This window comes from Aquarana catesbeiana, linkage group LG08 (assembly GCF_042186555.1).
Source record: "Aquarana catesbeiana isolate 2022-GZ linkage group LG08, ASM4218655v1, whole genome shotgun sequence".
Taxonomy (NCBI): domain Eukaryota; kingdom Metazoa; phylum Chordata; class Amphibia; order Anura; family Ranidae; genus Aquarana; species Aquarana catesbeiana.
The window spans coordinates 99,430,921-99,453,328 of NC_133331.1; the positions used below are offsets into that span (position 1 = coordinate 99,430,921).

Sequence of the window (22,408 nt, forward strand, 5' to 3'; positions counted from 1 at the left end):
TTTCAAGTCTTGCCACAGATTCTCAATTGGATTTAGGTCTGGACCTTGACTGGGCCATTCTAACACATTAATATGCTTTGATCTAAACCATTCCATTGAAGCTCTGGCTGTATGTTTAGGGTCGTGGTCCTGCTGGAGGGTGAACCTATGCCCCAGTCTCAGGTTTTCTTCTAAGATTGCCCTGTATTTGGCTCCATCTATCTTCCCATCAACTCTGACCAGCTTCCCTATCCCTGCTGAAGAAAAGCATCCCCACAACATGATGCTGCCACCACCATGTTTCACGGTGGGGATGGTGTGTTCAGGGTGATGTGTAGTGTTAGTTTTCCGCCACACACAGCGTTTTGCTTTTCGGCCAAAAAGTTAAATTTTGGTCTCATCTGACCAGAGTACCTTCTTCCACTTTGCTGTGTCCCCCACATGGCTTCTCACAAACTACAAACAGAACTTCCTTTCAACAATGGCTTTCTTCTTGTCACTCTTCCATTAAGGCCAAATTTGTGGAGGGCATGACTAATCTCCCACCTGAGCTTCTCTGATTAATGCTCTCCTTGGACCGCCATGTTTTGGTAGGTTTGCAGTTGTGCCATACTCTTTCCATTTTCGGATGATGGATTGAACAGTGTGATTATAACATGACAAAATGTGTAAAATTCCAAGGGGTATGGATATTTTTTCAAGGCACTTTTTTTTATTTATGGTGTTATGTGTGGTACCTTAGAATTCCAGTCTAAACTTTTTGTAAAAACTTTTGAGCTATCAATAAATTTAGCACACCCTTCTGTAGTAATATAAGAATATTAAAAACATCTAGTCAGGCGCCCTGCTAATATGACTGACTACTGCAGGCGTGTCCAACCTTTTGATCTTCCTGGGTCACATTGAAGAAAGTAGAATGGTCTTGGGCCACACATAAAATACACTAACAATAAGGACAGCGGATGAGCAGAAAAGTCAGGCAGATCACACGTTAACGATTACTGATATAGATAATGTACCTGAGTAAAAAAAACATTTTTCTAATATATTTTATTAAAAAAGAAAAAGAGGGCAATATAAAACATTTTTTTGATAAACTAACACAGGGTTCTCCAAACTTTCTAAACAAAGGGCCAGTTTATTGTCCTGCAGTCTTTGGGGAGGCCAGACTGTGACCAGTGGTAGTAGTACATGCCCCAGGAACAGTGGGAGCAACAATGCCTCAACCTTGGGAAAATTACATACCACCTGTGGTCAGTAGAAGGAGGAATAGTGCCCCATTACTGATATTAGTTTAAGGAATAGCACTTTATCGTTGTTGTCAATGGAAGACACTATGCCTCATTGTTGGTGTCAGTGGAAGAAATAGTGTCCCATCATCGGTGTAAGTAGGAGAAATAGTGCATAGTATCAGTGGGAGGAATTGTGCCCCATAGGCTGAATAAAGGCAAGCAAAGGGCCACATCTGGCCTGCATGCCGCAATTTGGAGACCACTGAACACATCTGGTTCGATGGATGTAGTAGCAATTGTCAATGAATTCTCAAGGTGCTCATCAGATATTTGGTTCTAATTTTGCCCTTGATGTGCTTCATCCTTGAAAATAGTTGCTCACAAATGTAGGTGCTGCTGATAACTGATGACATGAATAAGGCTTGATTGTGAAGAGTGGGAGATTTTTCTTTGGGAAGATAAAACTTATAAAAGTGCAGTAAAGAGACACTGTCATATTTTTCATCAGTGGCATGTGTTCACTAAGTGTAAATGCATTTTTACAAAGAATTAAAAAAAAAAAATCAACATTTTAAAGGTAAGTTTACGATTTTGTGCTGGGCCGCATTCATAGCAGTCTTGGGGTGCATGAACCCCTTGGGCTGCAGGGTGGATGCCTCTGAACTGCTGCGTGGGTTTGATTTTTTTTAACGGATTAAATATTTTGGTATATGAAATGTACATCTTTTTTTTTTACACGTTAAATAAAAATGTAGAAAAAGGCATAATCACAAGGAGGTCTGTGGACATGGAAGCATCACTATCAATCAAACAAAAATGTTATCTTTAATAAAGTAATTAAAAACAATTTTAATGGTACAAAGAGCCTAAAACACTAATACTAACACTAAGGCTTGAGCTAAGCAGCTAATGGTAAATAAGAATATAGCCACACATTTGATTTGAATTGTTTCTAAATCATTATTATTTATTTATGCAAATATTTTTTTGTTGAAAAATACAGGAGTAAAATAATAAGAGAAATGTGAAGCCATATGTGGAGAGTCTCTTAACACATATAGAGGAATTTTGTCTGATAGAAAAGACAGAACATTATAAGAAGAGGGACAGCTTGTGGAATTTACGCAGTAGTACATAAAGGGCGGAAGGGGAAGAATGTCACATGAAATTCTCCGGCAAAGGGCAGAAGCAACAATAACTATTAGTTATACCGCAATTTAAATCACATTTGTGTCTGGATTCTTATTTACTATTAGCTGCGTTGCTGAGGCCTCAGTATATACATAGTTTAGGCTCTTTGTATAATTACATTTTTTAAATAATTAAATTAAAAATTACATTTTTTTCCCCCATTGATTATGATGCCTCTGTGTCTCCAGATCTCCTTCTGAATATATCTTTTGCTGCTATTCTAGCAAGTGGGTACACAGATGTCTGTTATTTTTTTGTGTATGGATATTTATGGCTTGACAGCAGTGGTGTATTTAGGTTTGGTGGTGCCCTAGGCCTGACTAAACTCATGCACCCCCCAATTTAAATATGTCCCACCACTTCCTGTCAAGGCCACACCCCTTCCTGTTTAAGACCCACCCTATCATCTGTAAACCACACCCCTTCCTCTTTAGGCTCCACCCTTGCCTCTTAGAGCTCCGCCTCATCCTCTCTGTACATTAAAAGTATGTACCAAGTGCCTACTTGTATATTTTGTTGTTTTGTATACCATTTCAAATGTTGTATCTATTATTTTAAGAGATAATAATCATGAAATAAAATAATGAAAAGTGTAAATTCAACAATTTTTGCAAAGATCAGTCATCCATGTCAAGTATACTATATGGATCAAAGCTGCTGTAATTGGTTGAATTAGCATGTGGTCAGTCCACCTGAGAAGTAACACCACACCAAGGCTTGAGCCGCTGTTACTGGACATTCATACACCATTTGCACCATTCATACAAGACAGTGCCACTGTACATAGCAACACATCCTGTCTTTTTGTAGTACTTACGCCTTAGCACACACCATTCACTCCATACTAACATCAATCAATCCATCATGAAACCGACATGGAGAGGGATTAAAGCACCTGATTTTACTGCTGTTTGTGTGTATTGTCATTAGGGTCGTCCTGGTCCATTTGTGACTCTTTGATCCATGTGTAGTACACATAAAGTCCACAACTGGTTAAAGTAGATCTAAGCCCCAAGTGGAGGACATTTAGAATGCTAAAGCACTGTGTATCTTACATTTTTTTTACCATGCTTTCAGACACTTCCTGTCTACATAAGCTCAAGTCCGCTGTACATCACTGTTCCAGCCCAGCTTCCTGATCCAATGACAACAGGGGACCATGCCTGTGTATTGTTGCACAATCAATTGTAGTATCGAAAGGCGGGTGGTTTTTACTGAAGCAATAAAATTCTGTTCAGCTTCATGCATACGACAAGTGCAGCTATGTAGTCGGATGTGAACAGGAAGCAATGCGGATGGGGCCCCCAGGCTCTTGATGGAAGATACAGATGGGGTGCCCGGGCGGAAAACTCAGACCTTTAGCCCTGGTTCACACTGGTGCGATTTGACATGCGATTTGACATGTCAAATTGCATATCAAATCGGGGGCAATTGCTGGCAATGGCACTGTCCTATTCAGTGTGACGCCGCATTTGTAGGGCCGCACCGATTTCAAAAAGTAGTTTCTGTACTACATTTTGCGATTTCAGGTTGCGATTTCCATTGACATCTGTGCAGAAACCTGCACAGATGTCTCTGAAATTGCCGCTGAAATCGGGACTGACATGTGGGTGTGAAATCATGCGAGTTCAGCTGAACTCACACGGCTTCATTCCCGCAGCTCATTGTAAACCAGGGCAGAAAGTTCAATTTCCCATGCAAGCCATTTTGATTCATGCTGTGCTGAACTATTTATACAAACATAAAATGTCCACATTCAGTGAAAGTTAATTAATATGCAGATCATAATATTGCAATGAAGTGCTCGCCTCCATTCATGCTGAAATCAATGCAACCTAATAACAGTCCACATTCAGTGAAAGTTCATGCACTGCAAAGTTTGCAGTACATGAACTATCACTAAATGTGGACTGTTTAATGAATTTGTAGCATGGATCACTTTATTGCAATATCATGATCGCTTTATTAACTTCCATTATGAGCACTTTATATGTAATAAATGTAAAGTAAATATGCTGCTTGGCACACTCACATTACAAAAGTAATAGTGATATAATTTAATCAATTGTACCTTCTGTCCTGGCCTGGGGGTTGGTTCCCTTCGTGCTCCTCTCTCCCCCTCCTCACGTCAGACCCCACCCCGGGCCGGGGAGAAGATGCAGTGAAGGAAAGCTGCATGGAGGAGGGTAGGCGAAGCATTAGGCTCCACCTCCGCCAGTCACCTTAGATGCAGCCAGTCACCGGCCGCCTATAAAGGGAGTGAGACGCTCCCCCCTCAGCCAAGCATGCCCACACACACCATACTATTACCCATGATAATTGCAAGCGCCAGCGTCGCTACAGCTACGGCCTCCAGCGGGAGGCGGCCGCGGGACTCGGGAAGATGGGTTGGGGGAGCTTTTTCTCGTGTGGACGTGTTTTTTTTGCCGCCCCCCGCAAAATGCCGCCCTAGGCCTAGGCCTTGTCGGCCTAGGCCAAAACACAGCACTGCTTGACAGCCAATATATTGTACTGTATCATAAATACTAGTGTAGTCCTTTGCGAAAGCAATCTGTTCTTTTTTTAACGTAATAGTAAAGTGCCAGAATGGCAGGACTTACAAAGAAAAATCATGATTTAAATTTTTACCAGGATATTGATTTACCTTCCCCGGCTTGCTTTAGATTGTTGTACGTTGATGCCAGATCTGAAAAACTTCACACACAGACAGTGTCGGATTTATAAGGGGGTAAAAGGGGAATTTGCTCTGGGCCCCCCAAAAACAAAATGTATTTTCACTCAAGACTTCAGTAGTGTGTTTGTTGATGGAATTGTCCAGTTTTCAGCCTTTGCCAAGCTCCAGTCATGTCTTACTCCATTTGAACAGGCAGTTTTATTACATGGTGAAGGGCTTGCTGATACCTTTCCGGGTGTTAATGGAACTCTTAGAAAATGTTTGCGCATAATGGTCACTAGTTGTTCGGGAGAAAGGTCATTTAGCAAACTGTCACTGATAAAGAATTATCTGAGAACCACAATGACCCATGAAAGACTAATGGCCCATACACACAATCAAAAAATTGTACAATAAATACCACTTTCGAAGCGACTGTATGATAGTCTGATCGTTAGTACACAGCTTTCGAGAGCCGATCATGACAGTTCATACAATATTATCCTATCGGACAAGCACGAAAAAATTTCTTGTACGATACTAGATCATACGATTTTTGTTTTATCAGTACAGTTGTCATTCAAAAATACAATACAAACACACTACAACACATAACATCACTTCCAAATGTTTTTTCTTTCATACGAGAATTTTCATAACTTTAGTAAACTCTTCATTTTCAATAGGAGACTAGCATGCGAAAAAAAAAAAAAAACAGACGATCATTCGTCCAATACTCTCTCCTCTCCTCAAGATGCTACATTTAGTTAAAGATTTTGCAGACGCTAAGTGCAGGAAGAAAGACTTTTTGTAAATATTGTAGTGTGATGCATAACTGTGATCTATGACTTGCAAGTTCCAATTACCTGTGTAATGTGTATTCTTACAGTCAATAAAATTGAGAAAAAAAAATCTGAAAAAGTGTCTTCTTCGGAAGCCAAATTATATATATTTTTTAGAACAAACGTGGTTTATCATTAATTTCAGTTCATTAAGTTTTCTTGCATAGCAAGACCACTTACTGTTATCTCACATATATATTATTATTATTATAGCCAAATTTACCACCCTAACTCCTCCCACAATTTTTACACTACATAGACAAGTAATATACCGAAACGTGCGGATTGTTCCCGAATGGTGTGCTATTACTTTGTGGAATGTTTCGCCGAATGGTTCACGAAATATTGTCGTTTTTGCGGCAAAATTGGTCCCATAGGAATGAATGGGGAAACTAGAGTGGCAGGTGACAAAAGCTGAAAAATCAGAACATGATTTCTAAACTGCCGCCACTCCCTCATTTTCAAGCCCACCTACACAAATCTTATATCAAAACGTTCAGCTATCCCTGCTGCCACTAAACATGTCCACGGCTAAGCCATAGTCCTGATAGTTTTCACAATATGACCATTTGTTTGCAACTCACACCGTCCATTGACATTCATTGAAACTACACTCTAGCCCCTTCAAATTTGAAGGGCAATTTCTAAACTGCGACCGTGCCTTCAATTTTAATATTTCAGAGACATACTATGTATCAAAATCTAGGTCCGTGTCTTGTGATTCTCACAATATAAAGATCTTCGCTGTAGGATTTATAGTTTTTAAAATGCGGCCATTTGAATTACTGCACAGTTACTACAGCTATCATGGTCCTGTGTATTGTGTATTGAGCAGTATTTGTGAAGCATAAACAGGACATGAGCGTTGCTAGGAAACAGTGGTTGTAAACACAAGATGCTGAGACCCCCCAAATGCATGTGGTCATACCTTCATCTGCTAGACTTGATAATGCTTGTAGACTCCTCCCACAGTTTTTACACTACAGAGACAAGTAATATACCGAAACGTGCGGATTGTTCCTGATTGGTGTGCTATTACTTTGTGGAACGTTTCGCCGAATGGTCCACGAAATATCGTCGTTTTTGCGGCGAAATTGGTCCCATAGGAATGAATGGCGAAATGTTCAATGTCATTTAATTGGTGTGCTATTACCTTGTGGAACTTTGTGAAAAGCTGAAAAATACCAGTGTGAATCCGGCCTCAAAGTCATTTAACCACTTGAGCCCCGGACCATTATGCTGCCTAAGGACCAGAGGTCTTTTTCCAATTTGGCACTGCGTCGCTTTAACTGCTAATTGCGCGGTCATGCAATGCTGTACCCAAACGAAATTTGCGTCCTTTTCTTCCCACAAATAGAGCTTTCTTTTGATGGTATTTGATCACCTCTGCAGTTTTTATTTTTTGCGCTATAAACGGAAAAAGACCGAAAATTTTGAAAAAAAATGATATTTTCTACTTTTTGTTATAAAAAAAATCCAATAAACTAAATTTTAGTCATACATTTAGGCCAAAATGTATTCGGCCACATGTCTTTGGTAAAAAAAATGTCAATAAGCATATATTTATTGGTTTGTGCAAAAGTTATAGCATCTACAAACTAGGGTACATTTTCTGTAATTTACACAGCTTTTAGTTTATGACTGCCTATGTCATTTCTTGAGGTGCTAAAATGGCAGGGCAGTACAAAACCCCCACAAATGACCCCATTTTGGAAAGTAGACACCCCAAGGAAATTGCTGAGAGGCATGTTGAACCCATTGAATATTTATTTTTTTTGTCCCAAGTGATTGAATGACAAAAAAAAAAAAAAATATTTACAAAAAGTTGTCACTAAATGATATATTGCTCACACAGGCCATGGGCCTATGTGGAATTGCACCCCAAAATACATTCAGCTGCTTCTCCTGAGTATGGGGATACCACATGTGTGGGACTTTTTGGGAGCTTAGCCGCGTACGGGGCCCCGAAAACCAAGCACCGCCTTCAGAATTTCTAAGGGTGTAAATTTTTTTATTCACTCTTCACTGCCTATCACTGTTTCGGAGGCCATGGAATGCCCAGGTGGCACAAAACCCCCCCAAATGACCCCATTTTGGAAAGTAGACACCCCAAGCTATTTGCTGAGAGGCATATTGAGTCCATGGAATATTTTATATTTTGACACAAGTTGCGGGAAAGTGACACTTTTTTTTTTTTTTTTGCACAAAGTTGTCACTAAATGATATATTGCTCACACAGGCCATGGGCCTATGTGGAATTGCACCCCAAAATACATTTAGCTGCTTCTCCTGAGTATGGGGATACCACATGTGTGGGACTTTTTGGGAGCCTAGCCGCGTACGGGGCCTCGAAAACCAAGCACCGCCTTCAGGATTTCTAAGGGTGAAAATTTTTGATTTCACTCTTCACTGCCTATCACAGTTTCGGAGGCCATGGAATGCCCAGGTGGCATAAAACCCCCCCAAATGACCCCATTTTGGAAAGTAGACACCCCAAGCTATTTGCTGAGAGGCATGGTGAGTATTTTGCAGCTCTCATTTGTTTTTGAAAATGAAGAAAGACAAGAAAAAAACTTTTTTTTTTTTCTTTTTTCAATTTTCAAAACTTTGTGACAAAAAGTGAGGTCTGCAAAATACTCACTATACCTCTCAGCAAATAGCTTTGGGTGTCTACTTTCCAAAATGGGGTCATTTGGGGGGGGTTTTGTGCCACCTGGGCTTTCCATGGCCTCCGAAACTGTGATAGGCAGTGAAGAGTGAAATCAAAAATTCACGCCCTTAGAAAGCCTGAAGGCGGTGCTTGGTTTTCGGGGTCCCGTACGCGGCTAGGCTCCCAAAAAGTCTCACACATGTGGTATCCCCGTACTCAGGAGAAGCAGCAGAATTTATTTTGGGGTGTAATTTCACATATTCCCATGGCATGTTTGAGCAATATATCATTTAGTGACAACTTTGTGCAAAAAAAAAAAAAAAAAATTTGTCTCTTTCCCGCAACTTGTGTCGCAATATAAAATATTCCATGGACTCGACATGCCTCTCAGCAAATAGCTTGGGGTGTCTACTTTCCAAAATGGGGTCATTTGGGGGGGTTTTGAACTGTCCTGGCATTTTATGCACAACATTTAGAAGCTTATGTCACACATCACCAACTCTTCTAACCACTTGAAGACAAAGCCCTTTCTGACACTCATTGTTTACATGAAAAAGTTATTTTTTTTTTGCAAAAAAATTACTTTGAACCCCCAAACATTATATATTTTTTAAAGCAAATGCCCTACAGATTAAAATGGTGGGTGTTTCATTTTTTTTTTTCACACAGTATTTGCGCAGCGATTTTTCAAACGCATTTTTTGGGGAAAAAACACACTTTTTTAAATTTTAATGCACTAAAACACACTATATTGCCCAAATGTTTGATGAAATAAAAAAGATGATCTTAGGCCGAGTACATGGATACCAAACATGACATGCTTTAAAATTGCGCACAAACGTGCAGTGGCAACAAAATAAATGCATTTTTAAAAGCCTTTAAAAGCCTTTACAGGTTACCACTTTAGATTTACAGAGGAGGTCTACTGCAAAAATTACTGCCCTCGATCTGACCTTCGCGGCGATACCTCACATGCATGGTGCAATTGCTGTTTACGTTTGACGACAGACCGCCGTTTGCGTTCGCCTTAGCGCGAGAGCAGGGGGCGACAGGGGTGCTTTTTTTTTTTTTCTTTATTATTTTTTTGCTTTTTTATCTTATTTTTAAACTGTTCCTTTCATTTTTTTTTTTTTTTTTAATCATTTTTATTGTTATCTCGGGGAATGTAAATATCCCCTATGATAGCAATAGGTAGTGACAGGTACTCTTTTTTGAAAAAATTGGGGTCTATTAGACCCTAGATCTCTCCTCTGCCCTCAAAGCATCTGATGACACCAAGATCGGTGTGATAAAATGCTTCCCCAATTTCCCAATGGCGCTATTTACATCCGGCGAAATCTAAGTCATAAAATGCTCGTAGCTTCCGGTTTCTTAGGCCATAGAGATGTTTGGAGCCACTCTGGTCTCTGATCAGCTCTATGGTCAGCTGGCTGAATCACCGGCTGCATTCTCAGGTTCCCTGTTGAGACAGGAGAGCCAGAGAAAAACATGGAAGACGGTGGGGGGGGGCATTCCCTCCCACGGCTTGTAAAAGCAGTCTAGAGGCTAATTAGCCACTAGGATTGCTTTTACATGAAAGCCGACCGCTGGCTGAAAAGAATGATACCAAGATGATACCTAAACCTGCAGGCATCATTCTGGTATAACCATTCAAAGTCGTGAATGGCGTACCTGAAGACAAAAAAATGGTTAACAATAAAGCACAGTAAACGGTAAAGTATAAAAAATTGCATACCTGAAAAGCAAACATGATAAAACATAATAACAATAAAACATTGCAGAATAGAATACAGTAAAAAAGAGCAGAACAATAGAGAGAGAATAGAGAGAGAGAGAACAATAAAACGACAACTATTTTTTTTTATTTTATATATTTTTTTTTTTACACTTTTTTGGTAACTAACTTTTATAACGGTAACCGGTTCCAGGTTCGGGTCTCTCAAAATGCGATGGCATCTTGGGAGACCCTGTGAAAGTGTGCCTAGTCTGTGCAATGCTGTACCCTACGCTAATACTCAACTAATGAGTGGTAGCGTTCAAAACATTCGCCAATGCAAAGACCAGGATTGTCAGGACAGGAGGGACAATAATAGCGGGTGTCACGCCTATATCCGCGCTTGCTGTAGACACGACATCTTTTTTGGGGGGTTCGTTGGGTAGGGGTACTCGGGAGGACATAAAGAAAATGCCTCTCATGCAGCCGACTGCATTTGGTTGGGGATGTGAATGGGGGAAGTACGGGCAGAAGTGGTGGGTTCCCAATTAGGATTGGCGAATGCAGCAGGAAGGGCATTATGGGCACGACGGGCCTGTGTTTGTCTTCTTGGTGGCAGTGGGACACTACTTGTGCTTGCCACCTCACCAGCTTGAACTGCACTTATGGGACTTGCCACGTCACCAAGTGTTACTGCAGTGTTGGTTTGACTACGACCGGGGTGTACTAGGCTGCTGGTGCTTGACAGTTCAATAAAAAGCTACCAAAAAAACTGTTAGCGATCGCAGGGATCAGGCCTGACTCTGCGAACGCTGCAGTTATGCGTTAAGTGTTTTGTAAGTGACAGTGATCGATCGATACTGCACTTGGGTGGGCTGGGCCGGGCGGAGGGGCAAAATGCAGGTGCTAGCAGGTATCTGGGCTGATCCCGCTAACACTGCGTTTTTGGGAACCCTAAACTGCTGGGGACGCCAGTATAGATCTGATCGGATCAGATATTGATCCGATCAGATACTATACCACTAAGGGAGGTGTACGGTGCGTGCGTGGGTGTTAGCGGTACTGGCGCTAATCTGACGCTGCTTGGGGCTGGTGCTTGCCAGTTCACCAAAATACTACCAAAAAAACTGTTAGCGATCGCAGGGATCAGGCCTGACTCTGCGAAAGCTGCAGTTATGCGTTTAGTGTTTTGTAAGTGACAGTGATCGATTGATACTGCACTTGGGTGGGCTGGGCTGGGCCGGGCGGAGGGGCAAAACGCAGGTGCTAGCAGGTATCTGGGCTGATCCCGCTAACACTGTGTTTTTGGGAACCCTAAACTGCTGGGGACGCTAGTATAGATCTGATCGGATCAGATATTGATCCGATCAGATACTATACCACTAAGGGAGGCGTATGCTGCGTGCGTGGGTGTTAGCGGTACTGGCGCTAATCTGACGCTGCCTGGGGCGACGCATATCACCGCCGGGCGATCAGGGGGCTAAACCTTTATTCGGTAATAAACGGCGGGTGCCCTGACACTATAAAAAATAAACCAACTAACCAGCGTCACCCGTAACAGTTATACGGTGATCAGTGGTGAAAGGGTTAACTAGGGGGCAATCAAGGGGTTAAAACATTTATTAGATAGTATATGGGGGTCCCTGACGCTATAAAACGCTGACGGCGAACCTAAATATTTACCTCACTAACTAGCGTCACCAGCGACACTAATACAGCGATCAGAAAAATGATCGCTTAGCGACACTGGTGACAGGGGGTGATCAAGGGGTTAAAACTTTATTAGGGGGGGTTAGGGGGTATCCTAGACCTAAAGGGGGGTAATACTAACTGTCCCACCACAGTAACTGTCACAAACTGACACCAATGCAGTAATCAGAAAAAAAAAAAAAAAACTGCTGGTGTCAGTTTGTGACAGGGGGGGGGGGATCGGGGGGCGATCGGGGGGGGGGATCGGGGTGTTTAGTGTGCCTGGCATGTTCTACTGTGTGTGTAGTGTTTGTGCACTCACATACCTGTCTTCTCTCCTCGGGCCGGAACGGAAATTACCGAGCCGAGGAGAGATGACATCATTTCCTTTGCTGCTGTTTAGCATACAGCAGCAAAGGAATGTTCTCATTGGCCGGCGGCGATCGCGAGGGGGGGGCCACAAACGGATGGCCTCCCCCTCACCTCCGATCGCTGGGGGACAAAAGACGCCCGCCTCGGGCACCGGGGGGGGGGTCCGATCGGACCCCCCACCCGCGGAAGGCAAATCACGTATATGTACGTGATTTTGCCTGTCCGTGCCACCTTGCCGACGTAAATCGGCGTAAGGCGGTCGTCAAGTGGTTAATTGGTGTGCTATTACTTTGTGGAACTTTTCGCTGAATGGTTCACAAAATATCGTCGTTTTTGCGACGAAATTGGTACCACAGGAATGAATGGCGAAATGTTCAAAACTAGAGTGGGCGGTGACAAAAACTGACAACCCCATGATCAGCCAAAACATTATGACCGCCCCATGAAAAAAAAAATTATTTTTGAAAAAAAAAAAAAAAATCATTTTTGAAAAAAAAAAAAAAATCATTTTTGAAAAAAAAAAACTTTTGAAAAAAATGTTCAGCTCTTTCAGCTAATGATGGGACTTCAACTTTTTTACTACTATTTATACTTTTTAAAATATTAAGCTTTTTAACACTTTTCACAGTTACTCAAGCCACTCCATCCAGTTACTCCGCCCACTCCAATTGTAGAGGCAAGAACACTTTTCACAATTTCCCCAGAAATTGTAGCTTTTCTAGTTTTTTATTTGTTATATAATTAAATTTCTATGTGGAGGGGCCCCCAAACTTAAAGTGCCCTGGGTGCCCCAAGGTCTAAATCTGGCATTGCACACAAAGCTAAATATATATGCACTAGTGCCCAAACCCTGAGTTGGCACCAACAGTTATCTGTTTACTTGCAGGTCTAAGGCCTTATGTACACTGCTGCTGGTAAACAGATGTTTAGGAGAAGTTGGGCGTTTTTTTTCAGCTGCCCCTGAACCCTCCTCTGTGTTATCTTATCAGTACATGTACACAGGGTCATTTATAGTCATTTCTAGGCAGTTGAGTTTAGAAGCTTTTTTTTGGAAAGCAAAAAAATGCGTTCAGGATGGATGTGCAGAGGCATTTGAAACGCTAAATGCCTGTAACAGCTTGTAAGCGTGTGTAAACGTGGTAACGCGTTTAGCCACATTTCTTTTACAGGCATTTTAATGGAGATACATTTTTGACTATTTAAAAAAAAATTTTTACATTTTTTCAAACGCTCCTAAAATGCGAACGCGGCTAAACGTAGCATGTAAACGTTGTATACTATCTGTCAAGTTAAATCGTTCAGGGGTGGTTTTAAAATGTCCCGTGTACATTAAGCCTAATAGTTCTTTACAATGATGTGCAACCTCCCTTCCCATGAAGAGAATGAACAACACGAACATCTGTCAGCCATTAGAAACCAAAATTGTCTTACTACCGTGACTCATCATTGCTCTGTTATTCTTTACTCTACTGTACTATACTCTACTATAAGGCTCTGTTCACATCTAGGCGTTGCTATTTTACAGGCGTTTTTTGGGCAGAGTTTTTGTACAGGCGATTTCAAGGTTAAAAGGTCACCAATGTAAAAGCAGTAAAACGCCTGTAATCTGCCAAAAAAGAAGTTCCTGTACTTTTTTGAGCGACACGCGTTTTGCTTCAGGCGCCAGAACGCTCAGATGTGAACAGGGGTCAATGAAATGAATGGGATTTGTCTTGTTGGGCGTTTTTAGAGCTGAGGCTTACAGCAGAAAAATGCCCAAAAACACCTAGGTGTGAACGGAGCCTAAAACATCCGTACCTGATGTATTGTATTTCTACTTCAGTCAATTTTCTCATTGCATATGAGAAAGCGGTGGTGTAGAAATTCAGCACTAACACAATAAATCCTGTTTGAAACCTAAAACTGTGTACAATGCTGAATTATAACATAATTATGAATAGGAATGGATAACTAAAAATTTAAAAAAGACTGAAGGAATATGTCTCAAAGCTAGTTAAATTTATTTATTACAGGTACTTATATAGCGCTGTCAATTTATGCAGTGCTGCACATATATATATTGTACATTCACATCAGTCCCTGCCCTCAAGGAGCTTACAATCTAAGGACCCTAACTTACATTCATACACATACTAAGGCCAATATAGACAGGAGCCAATTAACCTACCAGCATGTCTTTGGAGTGTGGGAGGAAACCGGAGTACCCGGAGGAAACCCACGCAGGCACAGGGAGAACATGCAAACTCCAGGCAGGTAGTGTTGTGGTTGGGATTCAAACCGACAACCCTAGTGCTGCTAGGCAAAAGTGCTAACCATTTAGCCACATATATATATTTTGGTAATTCGCACAAAATCTTTGTGTTTTGGTAATGTTATCTTATCTATAAAACATTTGTAACTTAAAGAGATGTCTGCCGAAGAGGCATGTGCTAATTTGAGTGAACACAAGTTCACCTTATTCATTATCGCTCACTAATAAAGTGGACGGTTTCTTCTCCCTTAAATCCCACTTTCTGGAAAACACATCAATCCCCCAATATGCCCAATAAGAGATGTTTCTCTCCAAACACCCATAAAAACATAAAAATGGTCTCTACAGCATCTACCAAAATGGAGTGATCCCTTGTGCCTTGAAGCATCAGGTAGAGAAATACATTTGAGTCACATTTAAGTCCAAGGGAACAATGTTCAAAAGTAGGTTTATGTCATTTGTTTTGTCAAATTGCTTCTATTGCTGCTTTTCTATACCTACAGAAATCTGTCAGCATAATCCAGAGGAAAAAACTGTTCCTTTCTGGTGGTCTCTCTATCGAAACCTTAAAGCGGAGTTCCACACAAAAATGGAACTTCCGCTTTTCGGAACCCTCCCCCCCTCCGGTGTCACATTTGGCACCTTTCAGGGGGGAGGGGGGTGCAGATACCTGTCTAAGACAGGTATTTGCACCCACTTCCGGCATAGACTCCCATGGGAGTCTACGCCTCTTCCCGTCCCCACCGCGCTGTCTCCTGGGAAACACACAGCTCCCAGGAGAGAGCGGGGACTACTTGGGACGCGCATCGCAACTCGCGCATGCGCAGTAGGGAACCGGGAAGTGAAGCCACAACGCTTCACTTCCTGATTCCCTCACCTAGGATGGAGGCGGCAGCTGCCGAGAACCGAGCGGGTTCTCGGCGTCGCCTGCCGACATCGCTGGACCCTGGAACAGGTAAGTGGCCATGTATTAAAAGTCAGCAGCTGCAGTATTTGTAGCTGCTGGCTTTTAATATTTTTTTTTTTTTTGGCGGTGTGGGTGAACCCCCGCTTTAAAACCCAACTCCAGCCAGATCATCTTTTTTACCTTTGAATAGAGAGAAAGGTAGAGGCTCTGTAGGGGATGCTGGATCACAAAACTGACTGTTCAGAATTATATTTAGTTTTTATAAATTTACTTTAACTATGTACAGTATTTAGTAGTTTGTTTAAAAATGTGTCACTCACAATTTTAACAAATACGGAATAATGAGGATTTCTGCAAGAATTTACAGGAGGTATTGTCGTTATGCAGTAATTGTGGAGCTGTATCCTCATCCATGTCTTTATGGACCTTGCTTTGTGCACTGGTGCGCAGTCATGTTGGAACAGGAAAGGGCCATCTCCAAACTGTTCCCACAAAGTTGGGAGCATGAAATTGTCCAAAATGGCTTGGTACGGTGACACCTTGAGAGTTCCCTTCACTGGACCTATGTGGCCAAGCCCAACCCCTGATCAAACAACCCCACACCATAATCCCCCCTCCATCAAATGATTTGGACCAGTGCACAAAGCAAGGTCCATAAAGATATGGATGAGCGAGTTTGGGGTGGAGGAACTTGACTGGCCTGCACAGAGTCCCGACCTCAATCTGATAGAACACCTTTGGGATGAATTAGAGCAAAGACTGCGAGCCAGGCCTTCTCGTCCATATCAGTGCCTGACCTCAGAAATGCACAAACATTCCCATAGTCACATTCCTAAACCTTGTGGACAGCTTTCCCAGAAGAGTTGAAGCCCTTATAGCTGCAAAGGGTGGGCCAATGCAATATTGAACCCTACGGACTAAGACTGGGATCCCATTAAAGTTCATGTGCATGGAAAGGCAGGCGTCCCAATACCTTTGGTACTATAGTATATAAATATATATATTTTTGGAATATATATTTTTTACAGTATATATTTAGATTCTGTAGTGTGCATGCTGTTTTGAATGCTTGTTTTTCCTGGTCCTTCTCTAATGAAAAGAAAATCAAAATAGTTGGCCATTTTGATTTTCGTTTCAATGGATCACATGCACACATGCACTGCGGGAGATTTACTGGAGTACTCAGAATCTGGTGCAGTTGTGCATGGTAGCCAATCAGCTTCTAACTTCAGCTTGTTCAATTAAACTTTGGCAATAAAACCTGGAAGCTGTTTTTTTCATTGATGTTTTCTGATTTATGCACTTATTAGGTTGTGCACTTTTTGTTATGAATTTTTATTATTGGAGAGCTACCTTGACCTTGTGACAAATTGACAGGGCTTTAGAGGTGCTAGATTAGAGAAGATAGAACCAGTTAATGTTTTAAGGGGGGGGCTACTCAGACTTCTAATCTGGAGGGCTGCTGAGCCTATAGATAAACTGGGCCATTTGGACACCCACTGGTTTGTTTGTTTGGGGGAAACCTCAGGAAAACAGGGATGGTGGTCCTCCCAACCCCTGGTTATACTAAGTGAGGTTTTCCTTCAATAAATGGGGGCACTGATCTCTTCCAGCACTTTGTGAGGAGCTTGTCTATTATTTGGTAGATATACAGTTTAATAGACCTTAGTGACATCTGTGTTCAGCATACTATATACATTTTTTTTGTGAAGGTTAAGGTGCATGGGGGGGGGTGGCAAGGTGAATATCTATAAGTACAAAACATATGTACTGTACATACACGCTTACTTTCTGTAATAAAGTGAAACATATATACACTCTGAAAGATGTGGACATGCATAACGGGATGCATGTCAAACCCATTATGCTTTAATAGGGCTAATGATGCACTGGGTGCAGAGATAAAGTTTAAACAACCAAAAATCTTCTAAGCATGTTATCAAAGAGCAGGCAGGAAGTGTGGTCAAAAAGCAGGCAGGATGAAGGTCCATAGAGCCGGCAGGAAGCGTGGCTAAAGAGCAGGCAGGAGGCAGGGACAAAAAGCAGGCAGGAAGCGCCATCAAAGAGCAGGCAGGAGGAAGGGCCATAGATCAGGCAGGAAGCGTGGCTAAAGAGCAGGCAGGAGGCAGGGACAAAGAGCAGGCAGGAGGTGAGCCAATGGTAGAACGTCATGGTCAGGATCGGGCTGTCACCCTTCTTAAGCTATACAGCTGAAAAGCACTGTAGGGTGTGTGGTTTACAAAACCTTTGAAGGGTTACAGATCTCCATCATATGGTTTTCAAAAGGTATTAAACGTTTGGATGGCATTGCTCTGAAGGTATTGTGGCTGTGCCCAAGGTGGTAATACAAAATGACTCAGACAAGATATGTGCCAATCAGCAGCAGGGTTAAATCATTTAATTGCCAGCAATGTACAGATATTTGGCAATTTTGGAAGCTGTTCTTGTGTATCTCAGGATAGTGCAGCTCTCAAACAAACAATTAGATTTTATGAGAAATAAGAAGAACAACAAGATGGTAGCAATTCCAGCAAAACATTTCTTAAAGGGGAAAAATGGGTTCTCCAGTGTTTGCATAATACAGATTTATTTACAGCACTCCAATCATGCGAGTATGAGCTGAACATCATTTCATCTTGAAATCTACTTAAATAGCAATCCAGTGACAAAAGCAATCCCTCAGCCATTCCTTATAAAGTGTTTAAAACATGATGTAGTCTTGCCCAGCAGGACGTAGAATGAGCTTACAGCTCTTTGACACAATGCAGAACTCCCATATAAAATAAGATAAAAATGCATGGAAATGCAAAGCCAGTTTTTTCTACCTTCCTGATACAGGAAGGCCATGCAGAAAGGAAGCTGTCATCATATGCTTCTTGTGCCACCCTTAGCCGTGGGTGCCACATTTCCATATCCAAGGTACAAATAAAAATGGATCAGTCCTTCCCTACATCATCCAGATTGCACTCCGCTTGAAAACCAAGCACCCCAAAAGATGAAGCACCAGGTTAACTCTTTCCCATCTTAGAAATAAGTTCATCACAAATCTTGGTGAGCTCTTCAATCTCTTTATTCTGAAACCACAAAAGAAAAGTGCATGAGACTCAAATATGACTGACAAAACAGGTCAATGCTGATCCTAAAGTGTAGTCAAAATTATTTGGATAGAGTGGAAACTGATTAAACCAGTCAGATTGGGGTTTTTTTGTGCTCCCTTGGACAAAAATTTCTCTTAACTTTCTACCATAGAGATGCAAAAATAAATGCCTGGAAATCTCCTTGGTTCATCACACATGTTACAAGCTGACCATACAAAATCCTTTTGATCTAGAAACAACTGGAGACTGTCTGAATGGAGAAAAGGTTTTGGACAGTTAAGCTGATGCACAAAAACTTAGGATATGGATAATACAATTTAGTAATTTCAACTGGATTGTGCACTAATGCCATAAGGAAATTGAAAATCCAATTTCTGATTTAAAAAAATGCATAGTGAAGAAATTACTGCATTCCTCAAGAACCCTCATGATCAGAGGTCATTAAAAAGCTTAGATGCATAGGCAAAAATATAGCAGCATCAATTACCTAGACAAAAACTCATATGCATACCCTAAATATATTTTTTAAATTTTTTAAGGACATACCGTTGTATAAGACTTTTATTCTAAACACTATTTTAATAATGAGCATCCTGATTACCAGTGGGGGCTAGAGCTGTCAGTGGCACCTGAGATTAAAAGCCACCAGCCAAGCAAAGTTTCAGCTGGTGGCTCTCAAAGGGGAAACAATTAATAACATGTTTTGCAAGGCACATCATGCTGGAAAAAATTAATATACAGATTCAGGTTGGGATGGATACTCTACATCAGTAGAACAGAAAATATGCAAGTGCCCTTTCCTCTGTTGGCTGTAGAATGGTAAGCTATGGCAGTTCTGCATATAATCCATTATGTTTTAAACTGAACATTTTGTATACTTGTGCAATATGGCTGATGCTAAAAGGGATGGAACTTGCAGGAAGAGGCACATTATTCAGATGTGCTGTTCCTAACACTACTTTATGATTAAAATTTAAGAGGGGTTGAGGGAAAGGAACAATTTGGAACACTGAGGCATAAGGTCTCAGAAAAAGAGATAGATGACTGAATCCATAAAGCAATAAAGGTCCAAAGTTGAGAAATAGAACACATGTGAAGGTATATGAACAAATAGTACTGAACAACACTGCTTTTTACTACAAGCATTCAGAAACAATGTCTAACCTTTTGTTCCAGGGTCCTCTCCAAAGCATCCACTCTGAGCTGTTCCTTCCTTAGACTGGCTTGGTATGCTGCCTGTTCCTGCAGAGACTTGGTACGCACCTGGGCAATATCTGAATTAGCCCTATAAGAAAAGATCACACACTGTCAAATACAATGCAGACACATTTATGAAACGCAGATCACAGAAACTGCTGCCAAATCCAACAGCTGCCAATCCATTTCCTTTTGCAATCAATACATTTTTGGCTGCTCCCAACCTGTAACCAATGTTACATTTAATGTTGCTGTATCATATTATCCTACCTATCCAGTTTTTCCTCAGCATGGATTTTCAGAGCATGGTACCGCTGTTCTTCTTTCTTCACTCGTGCCAGATATTCCTGAGCGCACTTCTTCAGCACCTCCTCATTCTGTAGATAGATTGCAAAGATGAGGGGGGGGGGATTATCTAGTCATTCAAACAGCTTCACAAAAAGAGCAAGAAGTTTGACAAAAAGTATCCAAATGAAGAACTGCTACTCATAACTACCAGATTCTTATTTTCTCCCCAATATCACAACATGAAACATCATATTGCTATGAGAAGTCCTTCTTATGCCAGGTACATACGGTCAGATTTTCTGACGGGAAATGTTGGATGTGAGCTCGTTGGCTGAAAGTCCGACCGTGTGTATGCTCCATTGAACATTTTTGTCAGACTTTCCGCCAACAAATGTTGGCTAGCAGGTTCTCAAATTTTCCGCCAAAAAAACTTTGTTGTCGGACTTTCCGATTGTGTGTACACAAGTCAGTCGCACAAAAGTTCACACATGCTCAGAATCAAGTAGGAGCTCGAAGTGCTCGGTCTTGTAAAACTAGCGTTCGTAATAGAGATATCACGTACGTCTTGTACGTCACTACATTCGTAATTGTTGGCCAACATTTGTGTGACCGTGTGTATGCAAGACAAGTTGGAGCCAACATCCTCCGGACAAAAATCCACGGTTTTGTTGTCAGAAAGTCTGATCGTGTGTACGGGGAATTACAGACACTTTAAATCATGAGATCCTTAGATCTTCAAAAATGAAGAAACTAGAGTGCAGTGTTTTGTTTCAAGCCACTTGCCTTCCGGAAGCCTTCCAGCACATCTTTCATCTTCTCGTATCTTCGAAAGAGATCTGCCAATGACTTTTCCACTGAATTCAAGTCAGAGAGCGCTTGTTCTTTTTCTATAATAAGCTGCTGTACTGTATGATGTGACATGGACTTCTCTCTCTGCTCATCCTCTGTTCACAGGAAAACGAAAAACAAAGTTAGTCTTCAATGAACAAGTTTTGTTTTCTATGTACTAAGGGCAGTATCCAAGGTAAGACCTTCATGTCATCTTAGGTTTAGGCTTGAACACATTATGGAGCAGTGCGTTTAAAATGCTGGTGCTTTTTACATCCTAGTCTCTAATTTATCAAAGAATTTTACCTAACTGGTCATTGTGTGTGGCAGCGTTCCTGTCACTTGTCATATCCTTCCTTCAGTTTCTGCTAGAAGCTCAGTGTGACATCCATTAACTACTCCTTCCTGTAATCAGTGTAGCTGGAAGGATAAAGAAATTAGGTACAGATGTATTCTCCTTATCCTTCCTCTACTAGATTACTGTTAACCTCCCTGGCGGTATGATTATTTCGGATTTTAGGTGCTGAAAGTGGTACAATTATTTTGCATGGAAATTTGGCGTTTTATATTGTAGGCCTGTAATTCTTAACAATAACACATTTAAATCTGTCCAAACAAGAGTCTAGTAGATATCCCCGGTATGATGAAGTTTGAAACACAAAAACATAAATTATAATATAATAAATAAATATAAATAATTTAAAAAAATAATAATAATAAAATACATTTCCCCACGATTCACTATCGCTCAATTCTGCAAGTGTTCTAATTTACTATCTCTGTTCACTAGCTGGTCTAAAGCCACTTTTGACATAAAGGGACACTTTTTGGTTGCTATGGACAATCTCCAGTTTCCAGGCAGAAAGAACAGTATATATAACATAAAACTGCATGCAGGGCATGGGCCAAAGCACTGGGGACAAAAGGGATGTGAAATAATTTCATATAGTACTGTAATCTGTAAGATTACAGTACTGTATGTGTTATGGTTTGTAAATTTTTTTTAATTTGCCGCCAGGCTCCGCCCCCGTGCGTTGCGACGCTCGCAGGGAACGGAGCCTGGCATGGAGAGGCTTCGGAGGAGACAGAGCCCGCAGACACAGGACATCGGGGACATCACAGGATCCTGGGGACAGGGTAAGTAACGCCGCACCAGGATCCTGCAATGTAATCCCGAGTGTGGCTCCGGGTTACCGCTAATGGGACTGAAATTTAACCCCGAGCCACACTCGGGATTACCGTGAGGGAGGTTAAAAATAGAATATCAATTCTAGAAGCAGCAATTTAGCAGAACCTATCGAGGATGATTTACTAAAGGCAAACAGACTGTTGACATTACAAGAGAATTTTCCCTTAGGTTAGTGAATGCGTTGAGGATCTGCTGACTTCCATTATCCAATCATGTGCAAGCAAAAATAGTGTTTTTTTTTTTAATTTTCCTTGCACATGATTGGGTATTTTTTGCAAAGTGATTTTTTACTACATTCATTAACCTAAGGGAAAATTCCTTTGCAATG

General features: G+C 41.3%; 1 protein-coding gene across 9 annotated transcripts in view; it reads right to left on the minus strand.

The window, feature by feature from the left end:
- Positions 1–17,848: 17,848 nt before the first annotated feature.
- TACC2 (transforming acidic coiled-coil containing protein 2) overlaps positions 17,849–22,408 on the minus strand; it is a 225,128-nt gene continuing 220,568 nt past the window's right edge. For all 9 annotated transcript variants that reach the window (XM_073596214.1, XM_073596217.1, XM_073596212.1 and 6 more), the window contains 4 exons: positions 20,847–21,007; positions 20,046–20,152; positions 19,743–19,863; positions 17,849–18,554 (listed from right to left, as the gene is read on the minus strand). In XM_073596214.1, the coding sequence (XP_073452315.1) occupies positions 18,489–18,554; positions 19,743–19,863; positions 20,046–20,152; positions 20,847–21,007 (455 nt within the window). In that variant the 3' untranslated portion in view covers positions 17,849–18,488. The remainder of the gene's footprint in view (positions 18,555–19,742; positions 19,864–20,045; positions 20,153–20,846; positions 21,008–22,408) is intronic.